This window comes from Notolepis coatsorum (assembly GCF_963971535.1).
Source record: "Notolepis coatsorum genome assembly, chromosome: 1".
Lineage (NCBI taxonomy): Eukaryota > Metazoa > Chordata > Actinopteri > Aulopiformes > Paralepididae > Notolepis > Notolepis coatsorum.
The window spans coordinates 176,564,947-176,580,694 of record NC_140165.1 but is presented as its reverse complement, the minus strand read 5'-3'; the positions used below and the strand labels follow the sequence as shown (position 1 = coordinate 176,580,694).

The window sequence follows — 15,748 nt, the reverse complement described above, 5'->3', positions numbered from 1 at the left end:
TGAGGGCTCTCCACATCCCCGGCAGGGCGAATGTGGGTGCAGGTGTGATGTCGCGGGGCGGTCCTCACCCTGACGAGTGGGGATTACGTCCAGGCATAGTCGGGCAGGTCTGGGACCGATTCCGTGGCCGTCCGGGATTCTGTACGCTTTCCCCCCCTTACACCTGATAGCTCAGCTGTTGGGGTGGGTACGTCGGGAGCGCGGGACTTGGTCCTGGTCGTGCCGGGCCGGGGCTCAGCTGTGTGGTCCCCGGCCCTGATTCAGCTCTGTGTGGCCCCGCCGTGGCCTGTTCCGTGGTCACCGCGGGCCCTCTCTCAGGCACGCGGAACTCTGTTCTGCCTTCCTGTTCTGGCGCAGCCTCTAGGCTTGGCTGCTGACGGTGTGAATCTGGTGGGGATGCGTCTTGACTATTCTGTGGTTAACGCTATCCGGTACGCGTGCGCTCTGTCCTCTACCACGGCTTACGCTGGGGAGTGGCGTATGGTCGAGTGTGGGGGTGGAACGTTGTTCAGCCACCCTCTCGTGGGACGTTCCTGCTTGGCACTCGCCATCTCAAGCCGGTGGAACGTTCTCTGTTTCCGAGTGGGACCTCCAACTGGTCCTCGGCCGGTTGTCTGAGGCCCTGTTTGAGCCTCTTGAGCAGGCGTTGTTGGAGCAGCTGTCTTTCAAGACTGCGTTCCTACTGGCCATCACCTCCGCTAAGCGCGTGGGTGAGCTGTGTGCTCTCTCGGTGCGGCCTGAGTGCTTGTCTATTCGTGCCAATAGCGGTGCGACTCTGAGGCCTAATCCAGTCTTCGTGCCAAAGAATATCCGGAGCTCTTTTCGCTCCAGGGATATTGTGATTCAGGCGTTTCATCCGCCTCCTCACGCTAGTGGGTTAGAGGCGAGCCTTCATCTGTCGTGTCCTGTCCGTGCTTTGGGGGTTTAACTCAGTCGGACTCGGGATCTCAGGGCTACCGATCAACTTTTTGTTTGTTACGGTGGCCCTCGCGCTGGTAAGGCACTGTCCAAGCAGCGCCTGTCACATTGGTTGTGCGAGGGCATTGCCCTTTGCTACACGTTGGCTGGACAGGCCCCCCCTGGGGGTGTCAGGGCGCACTCCACTCGTGGAGTGGCGGCCTCTGCCGGCTTGTTAGGGGGGGCCTCGGTGGAGGACATCTGTGCTGCGGCCTCCTGGTCCTCCCCGGGTCCCTTCGTTAAGTTTTACCTCATGGACATGACTGGGGGTTCTGTCTCCCAGGCGGTTCTGAGGTCTGGGACCTCCCCTGCGTCCCGCCTCTCGTGGGTTAGCAGGGGTGTGTGGGTGTGTGCCACGGGGTGATGTGTCACACGTGGTCCCGCCTCTACTGTGCGTTTTTAAGGGTCTCTGGTTCCCTCTTTTTCGCACTTTGGTGGAGTTGACTGCCGCCCCCCCCCCCCCCCCCCTTCACTAGGACGGGCGGGTGGACGGGACTCCCCTCCCCCTGGTAGTAGGGCTTGCGGGTCCTCAGGGGGTACACTTGTCGGGCCACGCGTCTGCTCTGCCCCATATCTCATTATGGCGAAGAGCGAGACGCGATTGCCAGTAATGCTATATAACGAAAGGTTATCCTATAACCTAGTTATATGAATACTGGCTGAGCGTCTCGCTCTTAGCGCCCTGAGGTCCCTTGGTTGGGTTTTCAATGTTGGAAACTTTTTTTTCTGAGGAAGGGGGAGTGTGACCATGTCAGGCGTCTTATAGGAGGACGCCGGGGCGTGGCCTGGTCAGGTGCATGGGTGCATTTGTTTTGTTCATGAGCACAGTAGGTGCTGGAGATAAGAGATATCTCATTATGGCGAAGAGCGAGACGCTCAGCCAGTATTCATATAACTAGGTTATAGGATAACCTTTCGTTCATAGTTTGAATTAGAACTTTGAAGAAAGTGAACTTCCTGAATTCACTTAATTGAAAAGTTAACTGATCCCAAACCCACACTACACACAGGGAGGTTCGGCGTGTGAATATCATGGAAAAGTGGGAGCTAGCATGGAGGGGTGGTTCTGGGACACTGGGACTAACCGTTGAGCCTGCCTGAGGTGTCGTGGGCCTAACTTGGGTTATGACAGCCATTGGGTTTCTTCATTGAGCGTTTATCCTTATCATTAGGGCACAAGTATCTCGTGTTTTATTATAACAATACACACAGACACACTACAGATATACACACTACACACACACATCTCACAGTACATACTAGTCACACCTCATAATACACACTACAGTCACACCTCACAGTACACACTATAGTCACACCTCACAGTACACACTATAGTCACACCTCACAGTACACACAGTACACACTATAGTCACACCTCACAGTACACACTATAGTCACACCTCACAGTACACACAGTACACACTATAGTCACACCTCACAGTACACACTATAGTCACACCTCACAGTACACACAGTACACACTATAGTCACACCTCACAGTACACACTATAGTCACACCTCACAGTACACACTATAGTCACACCTCACAGTACACACTACAGTCACACCTCACAGTACACACTATAGTCACACCTCACAGTACACACTATAGTCACACCTCACAGTACACACTACAGTCACACCTCACAGTACACACTATAGTCACACCTCACAGTACACACTATAGTCACACCTCACAGTACACACTATACAGTCACACCTCACAGTACACACTATAGTCACACCTCACAGTACACACTATAGTCACACCTCACAGTACACACTATAGTCACACCTCACAGTACACACTACAGTCACACCTCACAGTACACACTACACAGTCACACCTCACAGTACACACTACACAGTCACACCTCACAGTACACACTATAGTCACACCTCACAGTACACACTACAGTCACACCTCACAGTACACACTATACAGTCACACCTCACAGTACACACTATACAGTCACACCTCACAGTACACACTATACAGTCACACCTCACAGTACACACTATACAGTCACACCTCACAGTACACACTATACAGTCACACCTCACAGTACACACTATACAGTCACACCTCACAGTACACACTATAGTCACACCTCACAGTACACACTATACAGTCACACCTCACAGTACACACTATACAGTCACACCTCACAGTACACACTACACAGTCACACCTCACAGTACACACTACACAGTCACATCTCACAGTACACACTATACAGTCACACCTCACAGTACACACTATACAGTCACACCTCACAGTACACACTACACAGTCACACATCACAGTACACACTACACAGTCACACCTCACAGTACACACTATACAGTCACACCTCACAGTACACTCACCCAAATACCAACACAGATGACCATGACGAAGTATCCTACGATGACAGCGATATCGGCTGGGTTACTGATGGTCACCTTTTCTGACGTGTACGGCTTCGAGCTGGGATTCTCCATATCGCTCTACGTGATACCAGAGTGATACACCTGGATGACTCTGTAACCTTGACTACACAGAAAAAATACCACCAATACTTGATTTGTAACCTGCACTGATAGACCTCATTTACACCAGTATTACCTCACTTCTAATGAAAGTCAGAGAGTCAGAGAGAGAGAGAGAGAGAGAAAGAGAGTAATGGACTACAGGGCCAGGGGTGACCAGGACAGTATAGGCTGAGACCTTTGGTCAGCAGGGAGAATTAGCCAATTCAGCAGTTTATTAATGACAGGAATTATTAACATCCAAATCCACTAAGATCTTCACAAACAACAGTTGGGATGCACTTACGTTTTTTATAAAACAAACTCGTATAACCATTGCTCACAAAAGGTGAATGAATGAATGAATGAAAACTTTATTTAACAGATTGCAGAATGGGTACAATACAGTACGGCTCAATACACACAATTGTTAAGGGGATGCAGACCAGAGAAAGACGTTTGTCTTGTTTCCATCAGGGTCCCCCATTTTCAATTCATATAGACATTTATGACATACACAACATACATGACATTTATGGCATAGGGACATATAGGTATTTAGTACTGATACATTTGTGACATAAATGGTATTCAAATATACAGTACTGTTACCCCTAGATCCTGACAGAGTATATACATATGATGGGGAGGGGACTGTACATTAGGAGGGGGTGGATGGGTGGGAGGGAAATATACATTCGGCGGGGAGAGGATATATACATGCGGTGGGGAGGAGACTGTCTATTAGGAGGTGGTGGGGGTTTTGGGCATTTACGGTGGCCAGTTTAGAATTGCAGCCTCCCGTAGGTGCTCTTTAAGAGCGGTTTTGAATGTGGGTAGGGATTCACATTCCTTTACAGCTTTGGGTAGGGCGTTCCACATTGATGTGGCATAATTGCGAAACGTGTTTAGTCCCTTGTTTGAGCCGAATCTGGGTTTAACATGATTTGTTGAGCTTCCTCTGGTGTAGTGGTTGTGGTATTCACTGACCTTTGGGAAGTATTTTGACATGTACATGGGTACCTTAGTCGTATAGTGTATCTTGTAGACCAGGCCCATTGCAAGTTGCTGTACTCTGTCGTCTACTCTAAGCCATCCTAGGTTGGCAAAGTGGGCAGGGGTGAGGTGGGTTTTAGGAGTAAGGTCAAGTAGTACTGTAGTAGTCTGACCAGTTTGTTTTGTGATGTTTGTAATTTTGTTTTAAGCGCCTTTGAGGTGCTTTGGTACCATGAGGTGCACGCATAGTCGTAGTACCCTTGAATGAGTGCTCCTGCCAGAGTCTTCAGGGTATTCTTGTTTACCAGAGAGGAGATCCGGTACAAGAATCTAGTTCGTTGGTTGACTTTTTTTATTACATTGGATGCCATTTTGTCACAGGAAAGATTTGCCTCTAGGATGGAACCCAGGTAGGTAATTTCGTCTTTCCTTGTGACAATATTGTCACCCACTGCAACTGAGAAGCCGTCGGTCTTGCTGAGTTTGTTATTTGAACCGAAGAGAATGGACTCTGTTTTGCCCATGTGTAATGATAGTTTGTTATCAGCGAGCCATATGCAGATTTTGCCTAGTTCCGAGCTGAGGGTTTTTTCAACCTGCAACTTGTTCTTGTCAGAGACCAGCAGGGCTGAGTCGTCCGCAAACAGGAACAATATTAAAAGTTGCAGGTATCATGGTAGTTTGATGGTAACTTTAGTTTTACCACGGTACCATGGCCATCATGTAAATAATTTAGGTTGGTACTGCCATGGTACCAAATCTGTACGTAAATTATACCACAGTGAAATTCAATTCAAACCATGAAACTATCATTCGAACCACACATCAACAAGACATGCTACTTTCACCTCAGGAACATTTCACGCATTAGACCACTACTGTCCCCCTCCGAGACTGAAAAGCTGGTTCATGCCCTCATTTTCTCCCATCTAGATTACTATAATGCATTACTCATTGGCTCAACATCAAAATCCCTCCATAAACTCCAACTAGTTCAGAACACCTTAGCCCGCATCATCACCCGCTGCCCCAAATTCTCCCACATCACACCTGTCCTCTCCTCACTTCACTGGCTCCCTGTCAAGTATGGGATTGACTTTAAGAGTGGTCTCCTTACAAAGCCCTCCACTCCCTAGCACCTGATTATCTACAACCTCCTTCAACACTACACTCCCTCCCGCTCATCTAACTTTTTCTTCCTTTTTTTACTGTACATAAATGACATGTCAGCAGCATGCTCATGTAACTTGTTTTTATTTGCAGACGACTCAGCCCTGCTAGTCTCACAAGGATCAGAACACACTAGAACAGATGCTAGGTGAAGAACTTGCAGGGGTCAGCAGGTGGCTTTCGGACAACAGGCTTTCTCTTCACCTAGGTAAGACAGAGGCAGTACTATTAGCCTCCAAGCCCAAGCTCAGGAAAGCACAGGAGTTTAATATCCAGCTAGGAGCTGTAACCCTAAAACAGCAAAAAAAAAAAAAAGCTAAGTATCTAGGCTGTATGATAGACGGGAGCCTAGATGGGGAGGCTATGGCCTCCCAAGTACTGGGCAAAGTCAACGCCCGCACCAGGTACCTAGCTAGGAAAGCCAACCTCCTTGGCAGAGATAGCCTCAGGCTACTAGCAAATAGCCTAGTACTCTGCCACTTTGACTATGGTAGCGTATCGTGGTTCGAGGGCCTGACAGTGAACATAAAAAAGAAGCTTCAGGTTTCCCAAAATAAGCTAGTAAGGGTGGTAATGGGTCTTGGCCCTCGCACCCACATAGGGAGGAGTCACTTCCAGGAGCTAAACTGGTTCCTGTGGAGGCCAGAGTTACCCAGCTCAGACTGAACATAGTGCACAATATTATAAACCAAAGGTCCCCTAGATACCTCCAGAACTACTTCACCCCGGTCAACGAATCCCACAACCACAGAACTAGAGCAAGCATAGCAAACCTGAAGCCTGCTTCTTTCCGATCCAAACTGGGCCAATGCTCCCTTACTTTCTCTGGAGCCCAGGATTGGAACAAGCTGCCTATCCCCATCAAGCAGAGCTTGAGCCTCCACAGCTTCAAGAGAAGAGTCAGGAAGTGACTCATGGACAGAATAGAACAATAGCCCCCTATAGTTTGAATGGGTTTCCAATCAGTTTTTAGTTATTGTGGGGTATACAATTTTAGCGATAGGTTAGTCTTATAATGTTTTAAATGTATGAGTGTTGTGTTATTGTCGTGTTTTTGTTGTGGCCTAACAGCCCTGGGACCATGACGGAAATAAGGGTTTTACTCTTTCTCATGTTATCCTTTGGATCCTTGTTGTGTGTTTTTAATCCATCAATAAAATAAAATAAAATCAAACTCAGCCCTTCTGAGCACACCACACTACCGCCTTAAGTCCACAGAAAACAAATCATTCTCCTCCGCTGCTCCCCGACTCTGGAATCAACTCCCATTACACATCAAAGAAGCCCCATCCGTAGAAACATTTAAGTCCCACCTCAAAACCCACCTGTTCAATCTTGCATACCCTCACCCATGACCCCCCAACCCCTGCATCACTTAAATTTTCACATCTGTACACCTATATTTTAGTATTATTATTTATTTTAAAATGTTTTCTCTGTCTTGTCTCTAAGCTGTCTCCCTCTCTCTGTATTATCCCCACCATGTCGTCATTGTGAAAGTCCATGTACTGTGTTTGTCCGTATGCTATGCCATGTATGTAAAGTGCTTTGAGATGCCTAATGTAAGGCGCTACATAAAATTTATTTATTATTATTACTGGTGGTAATATGATGGTATTATTTCTATCATCTATACAATCATCTTAGTAACCAAAATAATTATGGGAAGTATACCTTTTTGAAGATACCACTATCGATGTAGCCTTCTTTTATTCTTGTGCATTTTCCATGCAACCACATGTTGTGGTTGTCAACAATTTTATAACAATGAGGCACAAAATTGCTGAACTTAAATGTGCTTTATGTAGAGTAATAATATAAAACATATATAATAAATCCACAGAGCTTTTAGAAAGGTGTTGAATAAAAGTATTGCTCCCACTCACAATAAATTATTGGTTAATAAAAGATATTGTGGGTCAAAAATGAACATTGTTGTTTACATGTTGTGTGTATGTATCCTCTCCCTGCTTTCCATGTGGAATGCACCTGGTTGGATAAATGACATGTTGGTGATCTAGTGGCTGAATGTTATCTCTATAGCACCTTTAAATTAACATTTATTTAACACTAATGTTATCGTCTGTCTGCATTGTCTCTGTTTGCTCTGCAGTGATCTTATTTTAAGTTCACACAGCCTGCTCATATCATCTACCATGTGACTAACATTAGAGGTGACACCGGTGTGACAGAGTGGTGATTCCGTCCCACAAATCCACTATCGCTCATTAAACACTGTGCCAAGTTAGCTTGGTGTATTGAACATACACACACACAGAGGGAGAGGGAAAAGCAAGCACACAAATGCAAGATGTGTCTGCAGACATTTGTTGTTTATCGGGCTCATGAGCACAGGAATCGACCGATCTCAAAATAGATACAAATTGATACCAGAGAATGACCATACCATCATTAAAAACACTTATGGTGTTGAAGACACTGGTTCTGTCCACTCCTCCATTCTGTAACTCTTATCTACAAAGGTCTGCACACAACAAGCATATCCTTAAAGGGGAATGCCACCCATTTTAAAGAATTCACGTTCTTCCTGTGCCCTTTGTTAACACACATAACCATCTCCTAAAGCTAGGAGAGAAATCTGTGATGTCAAATCTGGGGCTGCTCTATACACCCAAAAGAGGGTTTAATTCCAATTCAGACCTTCTAACAATGCTAGCATATAAACTAATCAGGGTTTAAGAGCTCACACAAACAATGTATGGCCTAATACAGTCAGAGCCCCAGAATTTACATCCCAGTGACATCACCGATTGGAGGCTTCTCTCATTTCTAGCTTTAGGACAGAGTGGTGCATGTTTCCAAACACTGACTGAACCGTCCTGGGGTGCAGGAACTATGCACATTCTTAAAATGGGTGGCATTCCCCTTTAAGAACCCATGTGGGGCAACGTGGCACCTAATGTAGCAATGTTACAAGTTATTCAACATCCAAAGCCCATTCACTCAATCATGAAAGTTTCACATTACATATTAAGCTAGTTAGTTTGTTTTTTATTTGGTCATTGATCAACCAAGCTATTGGTCAAGGCATAAATGACCACAAAATGTTCAGACAGAAAAAAAGCAGTTGTAATGAGAATTATCAAGAAAACAAAAGCTTTGTAAGCAAATATTCCTTTAATAATTTTGTAGCATAGCTGTCATCAAAATATCCATTTGCCTTACAGTTCAAAAAAATCAACATCATCAGTTCACACAAATGAGGCCCAGTTACTTTACTATATGGAGGAGGGTCAATGTGTTGAAATTGATTAATTTCCCCGACGTGCACACGTGCACGTCACAGCTCAAAACATAACCTATAAGCACACGCCTCTGCTGGTGATGTAAAAAAATTAAAGAAAACAGAAACTTTCATTACAAAATCCAGTTAATAGCATTTCATGGGAAAACGAGACTGCAATATGTGGATCTTTCAAATCGACACAGTAGAATCTCATCAGTCAAGCTCTTCTGAACTGACCAACCTTCCAATGAAATTAACTAAAAAGTCTCTCCAAGTGCATCATATCCTAGAATCTGCATTTAAAAAGGGGACATATTATGTATCTTCTCAAATATGTTATAAGATTTCCTTGAATCTGTGGAATGTATTAGTTTTTTTTGCAAAGAAACTAGTCTAAATTGTAATTATTTATTTTCCAGGACCTTTCTTCCCTTGTATTGAACACAAAGCAACTGCTGACTGTTTTGTATGGACACAGTTGTCTCTATACGGCCAAGTCTTCTTTGTTGAAGACATGCTAAACCCAATCTTAGTTTAGGTCTTTCCTGTACCTCCTTCCTTGCAAGGATGGCACTAAGGGCAATCCCAGGGCATTTCTAAAAAGTTTTACATTTAGTTCTTTATCCTGCTTTACTGCTAGCACCTGCAGCGGCGGAATGATCATTCCTGCAAGTTCACCTTCACAATAAAAGTTAATCCTGATGTGTTGTACTCTTTATTCTCCCTTTTCTTTTTTCTACTGTCAGCTGCCCAACAATGCGGGAAAAATGCAAGTTTTCCAATCAATTTGAAGGCAGGTACTGTGTTTTGGCTTCGGCAGTGGTTACCGCATGGGTTGCAGGGGAAAAAACAAATGTGTAAAAGGTACACATTGATGCATATTGCGTTTTAATTATTGCAAAGTACATGCAGAGTCTAACACAAGGATCCCGGTTTAGGTCACGCATCCGTTTCAATGCAAAAGTAGGATAAGGGCTCATTCACATCAGACAGTGCAGCACCTCGCCTCAGGGTAGTGGGTTGGTGTGGATGGGCCATTTGTGTGACATCATGCTGTGAGCTTTTTAAGTTTATGAGGGTTTCTGTGTTGTGTGGACAGAGATTTTCGAAAACACGTTGGTGTGGACGGGAATCTTTTGGAAAATGGAGGGGTGAAAAATGCTTTTTAGTCACATTTGCACTCGTATGATAAATTGACATGCAATTGACATTTCAAGACATATTTAATTGAATATATAATTTCAGACTGAATTATATGTACGGATCTAATTAGCCGATGACCAATTAATGTCTTCACAGTCATAGCTACAATCAACCTATATAAGCCAACTAAAAAATAAAATAAAAATTTTTTTTAAAGAGACGTCCACGCAGGGACAACTGTGTAAGTGTTCGTCCAAATGGTCAATAGAGTCACAGCTGTCTCGATTAAGGGCTAAATACAAATGAGACTAACAAAGAATTCAACAATTAAGCCACCAGTCAACTACCAGTTTCTCAGTAGCTGAAATTACAAATTCATATTTTGTGGTACACACCACTAACATGAATTGGTTTTTGTCAAAAGGATTTTCAAGGTATATATGACTATAGATATTGCGCGTTTCAACAATTGAGGGAATCTTGAAAGACTGAGCTGTCGCAGGCAATCATGGACACAGTATTATGTAATTATGCAACTATACAAGTCACTTTGAGGTTGGCTTGAGAGAAACCTCCACTTCACTGTAATAAACCAGTGCAGGTGATATTGCGGGTGTTTACTTTTTTCTTTGGATATGGATCTTCGGGGGAATTGATTCTTTGCACCACAGAAGAGACAAAGCAAGAGGTGTGTGTTGTTGCTGCCTTCTATATTCATCTTGGTTACAGTTGCAGCCAAGAACACTTAGTGTTGACGTTCCCAAGATATTAAAGGAGAAAAAAAATAAAAAATAAAAAATAAAATTCAAATTCCAAAACACATGTTTTGTCTATAATAGAGTATTAAAGAGTGCACCAACTTCTGGAAACTTCATCAAGAGCAGCCATGAGAGTCAACGGGGCAGTCGAAGCTCAGTGACACCATTGAGGAACCCTCGAAAGTCTATTTCAAAATAATTATTCTTTAAAGAAAAACTGAAAATCCCAACTAACATTTCAATAAATACAGCCATGTCATTCATATGATAACATACACCCCCGTCGATTCAATCTCTTCAATGAGGCCGTGTGAAACAAATTATACTTGGTAGATCCCCTCTGCGAAAGATTCACAGCATGATTTGAATTTGTTAAGAGCAAAAAAAAAAAACATGTCTTGACAGACTTAACTTATGACCGTCTCAATTGGACACTAGTAGAAGAAAACAAAACAAAACTTGGAATACATAATTCAAGGCCTTTTTTTTATTAACCTCTCCATCTTAAACTGAAAGACTTGAGTGTTCAATGTTGTGGCAAATGTGTTTTTTTTTAATAGGTTACATTCAGGTACAAGTTCTCCTGTTCCCCATCTGACCCCCCCCCCCCCCCCCCCCCTCCCACACACACACACACTCACTCACTCATCGTCTTCTCTTTCTGTATCAAGTAAATTCCCAATGTCTGTTTCTATGAGTCCATAAGAGTACTATGATTCTAGAGCCCTATTTGCACGGGACTAGTATTACCTGGGGACCTCTAGTCATTTGTATTAATTGTGGAGGACGTCTGTGATCTCCTGTGCGAATCTGCAGTGTCCGTAATTTGTAACGTAAAAGTTCCAGCGCACATTACCTAGACATATTTCAGCAAAACACAGAGGTCATCTGATATTAGTCCTGTGCGAATCTGCAATCTCTAATTTGGGGTCCTACTAATCACCACAAAGTACCAGAAAATACCCTAAAGTACCCCAAAGTACCCCGAAATACCCCAAGGTACCCTAAAATACCCCAAAGTATACCCCAAAATACCCCTGTGGGTGTGATGGTAGAGAGAGAGCAGCTGGAGGAGTGGGTGTGATGGTAGAGTTATATCAGCTGGAGGATGTGTGATGGTAGAGAGAGAGAGCAGCTGGAGGACTGGGTGTGATGGTAGAGTGGTACATTGAGGTATACTTGGGGAACATTGAGGTTCTTTGGGGTATTTTGTGATACTTTGTGGTATTTTAGGGTATATTTTGGGGTATTTTATGGTACTTTGTGGTGATTAGTAGGACCCTTAATTTGGGATGGTAATTTGGTAGTAGTACAAATCTATACAGGAAGGTTTTAAATGCATTTTCAGTGCATTCAACCTGCTTCAATTCAGCATGGAGATCAATGTCAAAATGTATTTCAATCTAGAAGAGGTTCACATACTGTAACCGTTATCCAGTTCATTATCCCTGCTGGATTGTCATATTCGATTTTTCAATGTAAAATAAATTGTTGCCGTTGTCATAAATTAGGTAGAGGTACCATTTTGAAACGATAATGTTTAATCTCAGGACGCTTCAGTAAAAATGTATCCCATGCAAATGTGTGTCTGGAAATCACAGAGGTCAGGGGTCATTTTATATTACCCCACGTAACACTAGTCCCATGTGAATAGGGCTCAAGGCTGCGTTCCCACTGGATTCAGAAATGGTCTTTTCCTTGTAACATCAGTCTTATCGTCAAAGTTTGCTTCGCAACAACAAGGATTTGATAGAGATGCACACACACACCACCAAGTGCTATGTTGCCAACGATACAGAGTTAAGTGATTTGATCCATTCATTTTATATAACAATACAGACTTGAAGGGGCCCAAAATAAAAATGTAATAAAAAGATATTTGGTGAACGGTGTGAACAGCAATGTCTCATTCCACAAATCATGACCTGGACACTCAAGATAATCCAGACATTGTTGTGAACAGTTTCATTTAGGAGGAACTATTTTCTACTAGGGATGGGAAAAACTCACAAAATTACTAATCAATAGTCACTGGGAACTATTCGATTACTAATAAAACCAGTGAAACATGGCAAACGTACAAAACGTTGCTACCATGTAACATCTCCAGTCTCTTTCTTTTCTGTTCTGCCAGCTGTTAACAGGCCGTTATGCTACCTGGTTAGCGAGCTGTACCCAGCATGCTGTTCAGCGGTGTAACAGTTAATAGGGTCCCCTCTAAATACACTACACGGTGTAGGTGCTGGTAAAAACAAGGGGAATATAACAAAAAACGATATTCGCATAAACTAATAATTTTCTTTTTTTGATATATTTGAAGAAGAAAAAAATCGATGCCCATCCCTATTTTCTACCAGTGCTTGAAGTGGGACGTTTTTTTTAATTATTCTTATTTTTTTTTTTACAGAAAGTGTTTTTCGATTATGGTCCTTCAACATGCTAAGGGATGGCTAATGGGTTCTGAAAAAAACTATAGACAATTTTCTTCCTGGCCATGAGTCTGCAAATACTGGGTGAGTCAAACGATTTCTCTCCATGTGTGTGTTGTCTCCACTCTCCAGCTGTAAACATTGAAGGTGTCTCATGAAGAGGTAAAGTGCAAAATACACCCAGAAATATTGTAACCCACCCCCACTTGGTTATTTCCACTTCAAGCACCGCTTCTTATTCTATAAATAATATATGGTGGGTATTTACCTTGGTAAAAACAGTTCCTACATGAAACTTGCCCCTTGAAGACCATGAGTTTGGACTAATTGGACATGATTGAGATGTAATAAATGTTTCAACATCAGAGACTTAGTATCCAAATGGCTTTGCTGAAATTTCTCACATATTAGACATGTCTCTCTTGGTATCAAGAGTTTTGGTAGTGGGAGGATTCTCTCCTATAGATAACCCTGTGTTTTAGGATCAGATAAGATGCCACCACACATCACCTGAAATCTAAACCTTGGAGTTGGTGCATCTCTAGCTCCATCATCAAGTTCAACATGTGCTTTAGCAAGAAAAATAATTTGTTACAAGGAAAACCTCTGAGCATTCTGTAGCCCAGTCTGAACGCAGCCTTCACACCTCCTCTTCTACTGTGTGGCTGGCTGTCATCTTCAGTCCAACCCTATTGGTCATGGGAAACAGGGCGGAGTCAGTCGGGGTCTTTCTTGCAGTTCTCCCGGGCCAGCCTGAGTCTGGACAGGATGTGTTTCTTGGGGAACTTCATGGTGGTGCACCCGAACTGGCTCACCCCTCCTGTCTCTCCGGGGAGCTTTTCCCTCCTCTGGACCCAGCTGCGCCAGCCAGGCTTCCAGCAGTACACGCTGTCGTAGTAGCGCGAGCCGTTCTCGCCGCCAAGCACGTAAATCCTCCGCTTCCAGCGTGCCACGCCCCCGGCCGCGATCCGCCGTGGCAAGCCGGGGAACACCACGGGACTGGGGGCGCGGTCGCTCCCCCTGCTGCCTGCGGCTCCCCGCTCCCCCCCGACGACAGTGCTGCCTCCTGCTCCTCCTGCTGCCCCTCCCGCGGTCACCTCCCTCTCCACCCCAGAGCCCCTGCCCTCTCTGAAGAACAGCACACGGCCGGTGGCGTCCAGCGTCTCCAGGTTGGTGTAATTCCCATCCAGGAACTTGGTGGCGTCCCTCATGTAGCCTCCGATGGCACAGACTCCGCCGCGCACCGCCACCCCTCCCGCCAGGCAGGTGGCGCCGGAGTCCAGGGGCACACGGGTCCAGGAGTCTGTCAGCGTGTGGTAGATGAGCACTCCGGAGTGCACGGCGGCGCGGTTCTGTTCTAGCGTGGTGCCGCCCAGGAGGTAGAGCCGTCCGCGGAGGGTCGCACAGGCGAAGGAGCGCAGGGGGAGCGGTAGCCGTGGCCCAGGGGCCCACTGCATAGTAGCCAGGTCCAGGGTCTCACAGGAGTCCAGCAGGGCGGAGCGGTTACAGCCACCAAGGGCGTAGAGCGAGTTCCCGCAACCCAGCAGCCCAAACATAGCCCTGGGCTGAGCCATGGAGGGCCGTTCTATCCAGCGGTCCAACACTGCGTCGTATTCGTGAACAGCCGCAGACACGGAGCCCGTCCGGTGGATTCCTCCAGCTATGAACAAGCGACTTCCTACAGCCGTGCAGCCGGGACAGACCAGCGACCCCAGTGCCGCCAGTTTCTCCCACTTTCCTGTCCGAGGATCAAAACAGTCCACCGTGTAATTATTGTCCGACATGTTACCATCCTCCCGTGGCTTCAGATCCACGCACACAATCTTCTTCTCGAACATGCCCTCCCGCGGCCTCAGGGGACCCCCGAGGCCCTCGCCGGCCGCCGCGGGTCCCAGCTCCTGGCTCAGCCGGCGGCTCTCCTCCTGGGACAGCAGGCCCGGTCGCAGGTGGTGGAGCAGCGCCGGCATGTGGGCGTAGCGGACCAGGGGCTGGTGCTCGGCCCAGCGCCGCGCCGCGTCGTACACCTCCGTCTCCGAGTCCACGCCCAGGCGGTCCGAGCCCAGCAGGCTGCCCAGTGTGCCGGGGTCCAGCAGCAGGAAGTCCTTCTGCCTCGCCACGCGGGGAAAGTCGTGTGCCACCAGGCGCAGGGAGGCACGCAGCAGCAGCTGGTCGTGGTGGGAGCGAGCCAGAGAGTACATGCCCAGACAGTTGTCGACAGAGAGGTGCTCAAACAGGAACCTGGGAGGACAGAGGAGAGGGAGGAGAGTATAGGAAGGGAAAGAGGAGGGGGAAAATGAGAGAAGAGGAGAGGAAAGGAGGTGGAAAAGAAAGTGCAGGAGAGGAGACAGAAATGTGGGCAGAGAAAGGGATACATTAGCAGCAGAAAGAGTGTCTTGTTTAAAATGCAGGTCACACTGTATTGGTAACTATAACGGTCTGGTAAAAAACCACTGCCTACTCAATCGAAAAAATATACAGCCTCACGTGTCCCGCGATAACCAGGACAATACGTCAATGTCGGACCATAACTACGG

General features: G+C 45.7%; 2 protein-coding genes across 2 annotated transcripts in view; both read right to left on the bottom strand.

Annotated features, from left to right (window-relative positions):
• slc5a2 (solute carrier family 5 member 2) overlaps nucleotides 1-3,408 on the bottom strand; it is a gene marked incomplete at its 3' end in the record, with an annotated part of 148,989 nt that extends 145,581 nt beyond the window's left edge. The window contains exon 1 of the mRNA XM_084332380.1: nucleotides 3,331-3,408. Coding sequence (XP_084188506.1) covers nucleotides 3,331-3,354 — 24 coding nt within the window. The 5' untranslated portion in view covers nucleotides 3,355-3,408. The remainder of the gene's footprint in view (nucleotides 1-3,330) is intronic.
• An 8,018-nt stretch (nucleotides 3,409-11,426) lies between these two features.
• The window catches only part of LOC311228121 (kelch repeat and BTB domain-containing protein 8), a 61,460-nt gene continuing 57,138 nt past the window's right edge, over nucleotides 11,427-15,748 (bottom strand). The window contains exon 5 of the mRNA XM_084314034.1: nucleotides 11,427-15,452. Within this exon, the coding sequence (XP_084170160.1) occupies nucleotides 13,931-15,452 (1,522 nt within the window). The 3' untranslated portion in view covers nucleotides 11,427-13,930. The remainder of the gene's footprint in view (nucleotides 15,453-15,748) is intronic.